The 4989-nt window shown below is 43.6% G+C and overlaps 1 protein-coding gene across 1 annotated transcript; it reads right to left on the bottom strand.

Annotated features, from left to right (window-relative positions):
- Positions 1–266: 266 nt before the first annotated feature.
- Positions 267–4752, bottom strand: LOC123098036 (phosphomevalonate kinase, peroxisomal). Its single transcript, XM_044519909.1, has 10 exons — positions 4534–4752; positions 4257–4407; positions 4080–4177; positions 3844–3956; positions 3676–3728; positions 2498–2887; positions 2301–2402; positions 1471–1698; positions 1018–1140; positions 267–830 (listed from the first exon to the last, which is right to left on the bottom strand). The coding sequence occupies exons 1-10, from the start codon at positions 4539–4541 to the stop codon at positions 564–566; spliced, it is 1533 nt and encodes a 510-aa protein (XP_044375844.1). The 5' UTR covers positions 4542–4752; the 3' UTR covers positions 267–563.
- Positions 4753–4989: the final 237 nt, after the last annotated feature.

Raw genomic sequence — 4989 nt, 5'->3', positions numbered from 1 at the left:
TTGACGCCACTGACCTAAGCAATAGCAAATATCTTCATTATTATATGAACAAATTGGCCGGTGAATACTTGGCCGAAGGAAGAGCACGCTATGAAATATTCCATGACTCTGGACATTTCCGAAAAGCCAAGCCAACTTTATTAGATACTCCAGTTCTCTTGTCGTGATCCTTTCACAATTATGTTCTCATCCTTTCCACAACAAAAGCACGATTAAATTTGCCACAAATTACCTCCATTTCTAACACATAGCATGGCGAACTGTAATAACGAGTTTCAAAATGTTTCAGAATTCAAGTCCGAGTTTATTGAAAAAGCTACACATCACGCCACGTACATTTCATGGCCACAGGCAATACTTCCATTCCATGGGAGTTACAAGGGCTTCCCATTTTCCACACTCTTGCACTGTGCTCAAACTACATCGTACCATCTTTGCTCCGTGCTCAGCACTTATTCTAACCATGAGAGTTTTCAAATTTTGTCTGGTTGTGCTACTCCTAAATGAATGAGATGCCAATGATACACCGTAGAAAAATTACAGAATTTTATCAACAAATAGCATCAGCTAATCTGTATGGACGACACAGCAGTTGACACCTCCTCCGTTCTTGGATCGCCAGCTTCCAGTGAAACACCCCGAGAGTCTTCTCGAACAAGTAGCGGGAGGACACCGACGGAGCTCCAAGCATTTGCTACAGCACCACTTGCTTCACCCAAGGTCACTGAGAAAACTGCGTCAAAGCCACCGGCTCCAGGAACACCAGCTAGTAGAACACCTTCCATATTCATAGTGGCATCCAGAAGTTGCGTTTGTGACTCCGGCTCAATCTGCAAATTAAGGACGTTAAAACACAGAAAAACTGTACAATAAACTGTGACTACTATCTACAGTTCCATGACTATGACTATGTAAGTCATGTAGGCATAACTATGGCATCAAGACATTTAGTCAACTTCTTTGAAAACACTATACTACAAGTCTATAACAATCATAATTTCATCAATCGAGCCTTACTGGAACACCGGCTGCCACACCCATCTCTCGCATATGAAGCCTTATTTCAAGGAAAGCATCTCTCGCAGCCAATAATGATTTGACAATCAATTCTTGCTGCTGATTAGTAGCCACCTCTGTCCACTGAAGAGAACAAAGAAAAAACATTTTAGAGCAGTAAAGATTGTTTTTCTCTTCCTGCAGATGCACGTGATGACAAATTGATGACCAAGAATTAGTAGCATAAAATAGGTAAATCTAAAGACTACACGGTCATGCATGCCAAAAAATCTGGATGGTGCAATCTCCATTCCATAAGCGGAAAAATAAATGCATTTTCTCGATTGACATTTGTTTGCAAAATTGATATGATCTTTGCTTATTCTGTAGCATGACCCTTGCTCTGGTCTATCAACTTAGTCTACAATGATCCAGCTTATATTAATACAATTAATGAGAAGTTACCAAGGTTACCTTCGTGAATGTGAGACGACTACAGGACCGCACTACAGATTCATAGGCATCCCAATGATCTTCAGAAAGTTTGCTTAAGCTTCTCAATTGGTTTTCCAGCACTGAATTAGCCATTCCCAACTTGCTCCATGTATCTGCGGCTTTCTGAGGATCAGACTTCTGCCACTGTTTCACAGATCCAACCATTGATGGAGTAGATGATCCTCCAGTTCCAGGTTCACCCAGAAGCTAACAACAACCAACACTCTTGTTAAAATTCCAAACTCATCCTTACTGAAACAAATCCCCATTAATCGACAAATAAACATAATACCAAATAATATTATCATACTACAAAAAAGAAATCAGGTAACTTCTTTGGTTAAAGAATCTTACAAAATAACATTCCCAGACTTAAGAATAACTTTTTTATCACCTATAGTTCATAGCTCATGAGGGTAAAACAAAAAATCAAGGCAAATAAACTTAACAAATACGACATGTCATTTTAAGCGAAGGCTAAGCTAGAAACTAAGTCAAAGTCATGACCCGCTAGTGATGCTGAAGAATATTTTATATCTGCAAGGTGCTCAGAATATTAGCATATTCATTGCTTACAAAGAAGGGAGACAAGCATGACTTGTGGTGTCCATGCTTACAACAGTACTATTCTACCAGTTTCAGCCATGGAAACCAAAGGTTAACAAGCATCATAGCGGTGCAACTAACTACTAATCAGACTACATATCCTATACTGTCAGCAGCAGGCCAGTAATTATGACGAGAGGTGACAACCAGTAAAATGGTATAATAACAAGTAGGAAAACCTCAACATCAATCATCCAACTTACAAGGCACATCAGAGGAGGCAAAGAAAATTGGGTCTTCTCATGATCCCACCTCCGTGTAACAATATCTGCTACTACATCTGGCAAGCAACTCCCGCCTATAACCTGTAAATATTTTTTAAGATTACTACTGACGAAGTCGCTGGGATAGACAACTGTTGGGCACTTGCTGGGATAGATAACTATCCGGGACTTCTTACCTGGGCTGAGGAGAGGATTTCTGGAGAGAACCTTGTGTAGCGGTGACTCCCATAGACAGCGGCACTAACATCAAAGCCACTGCCAATTTTCCCTTGTGCTATACAGTGTGCACTTTGAGCAATAGCATGCACAAAGTCAAAATCTCGTCCAGTTGCAGTGACACTGGATGATTGACCTGAACACGAAAGGTTAACAGCTCCAAGGTAATGAAGAAGAGCAGCGACAACTGATGCAGTCATGGCAGCTGATGATCCAAGTCCAGTTTTTGCCACTTCAGGTTTGCATATTTCTCCAGTTCCATTAGCAACTTCTGAGTTAAACGTAATTGAGCAAAATGGAGGCAATGAAAGCAATACCTCTGGAGTTAGAGGCAGACCACGTGCTTCAATCTGAAGAAAGAGTGAAATCCACAGCTAATTATCTACCAGTGAGAATGCGTTTGAGGAAAACTATGGTTGTATCATTGTATGACATACATAGGTAAAAAGTGGGACCAATATAATTAATAATGTACATTCAGTGTGCAAAAGAATGGCATACATAAAGAAATGAAAGGAAGTAACAACTCCTGGATGCTTTGCAGTGGGTTCCTACTTCACATGTGCATCGAATCTTAACACTTACACATAAAGAAATAAATGGAGAATGAAACGAAACCAGTTGTAATTTTTGAACATCACGAACTGTTGAAGTGAATAATACGACATCTAGAAAGGGAGAAAGAATGCGAGAATTTATACACATCCTATGTCACACTCACATGTGAGCATGTCCTGCGTCTGTTCGAAGTTCACAAGTAATTTCCTCTTTTAAGAATCACATTTTCAGATTGTAAACTTATAGGCAATACCTGATGTATAACCAATTCTACACAATTCATTACATATACTGATATGTGAAGTGTAATCGCTTGTGACTGAAACAATAATTTGGTCATAGAAGCTAAGACCATCATTCGATTCTGATTATCTTAGATCATACTCAATTTATTCAAATCCGTTTAGAGATCTTAGATTTGGTCCTGACACCACGCTACCTTTTCATTTCAATGTGGGAATGCTATGTTCAAGATAAGATTAGGAGACCCAAAAGGAAAGGAACAAAGACCATGTAAATCAAATCTCTTGTTTTTATTTTATTTTTCAGGTTCAATTGTAATTCAAATAGGAAGCATTACCTGCTTCCTGTATGAATAGAAATCATTGGAACCCAGAATTGTGATGTTCAAACCTGCACAAATAAAGCTCAAAGAATCAACAACGAAATACTACTACAGTATACAACAGATACAAAATCAACGTTGTGCTTTAGAGTGGAGCAGGTAACTAATGGGAAGTTGCATGACCTCGCAACAGCAGCTTATCTAGTGCATCTTTCTTCTCCTTATCAGTAATAGACACTTTGGCAGCGGCTATGGAGAATTGTATCGCCTGCTCCACAAAAGGATTTGTAGACTCCCTGCAACATCAGCACAATCAATAACAGTACACTGCTGCCAAAAACTGAACTCCAACAACACTACGACAAATCAAGAGTGCTACGCAGCAGCACTTTGGTCCAAGCGAATGAACGGCGACTCGCCTTGCGGACGTCAATTGGAGCGTCGAATTCTTGATGGATAGCTTGTAGGCGGCCTCCCGGGAGAGCTGAGGGGAGGTCACCTTCACATCCGCCCACGCCTGATACAGCACAAGGGTAGAGGATAAGCGGCGATCTGGTGGCACGGAAACCGGAAGACTGGGGAGAGCTCGGCCTCACCCATGCCCAGGAGTCGGGGCTGAGCTCGTCGTGGATCGGGCGGACGATGGCGTAGAAGCGAGCGGTGGTGCTGAGGACGAGGCCGGGGTTGGGGCGCTCCAGCACCAGGTACCCTCCCGCCACGAGCACCTTCCCCGGCGCCGACGCGACCCTGAAAACACACGACCGAGCGGGGTGAGATGACCGGATCGGGGCCCGACTGCGGAGGCAGGCACGCAGAGAGGCAGATGCAGAGCCGAGCAGGGTAGGCGAAATCTAGCAGTATACGACGACTCACACTTCCATGGCCTTCCCCCTCTCGGCGACTGGAGTGGAGTGCAACACGGCACGCAGGGCGGCACGTTTCTGCCTACGGCGGAGGAACCGAGGAGGAGCGGTGGCTGGTGGACGGGGAGTCGCCGCGCGGCGTTCCGCAGAGACTTTCGACGACGACGGCAGTGCGGGGTTTCAGTTTGGCCCGGCACGTGCCTATCACACACATCCCCCTGGGCCTGGCTCGATCTCGTTTTTTTCTCTTTGAGATTTTTTTTTTCTTTTGAGGTGATTCTCTCTGAGATGGGTTCGATCTCGTTGATGGGCGGGGGGTAGGAGGCCACGAGCCCACCAACATGGACTGAGCACAAACGGCTTTGGTTTTGAGGAGAGCAACTAATTAACGAGCGCTTCTTCGGGAGCCTCGCAACGATCAGCGCCACTTAGCGCGCTCTCAGCCATTCATCATGAGTCGTGCTCT

The sequence above is a fragment of the Triticum aestivum genome, chromosome 4D (genome assembly GCF_018294505.1).
Source record: "Triticum aestivum cultivar Chinese Spring chromosome 4D, IWGSC CS RefSeq v2.1, whole genome shotgun sequence".
NCBI classification, from domain to species: domain Eukaryota; kingdom Viridiplantae; phylum Streptophyta; class Magnoliopsida; order Poales; family Poaceae; genus Triticum; species Triticum aestivum.
Note: the sequence above shows the minus strand (reverse complement) of the source record. Positions and strands in the feature narration are given on the sequence as shown.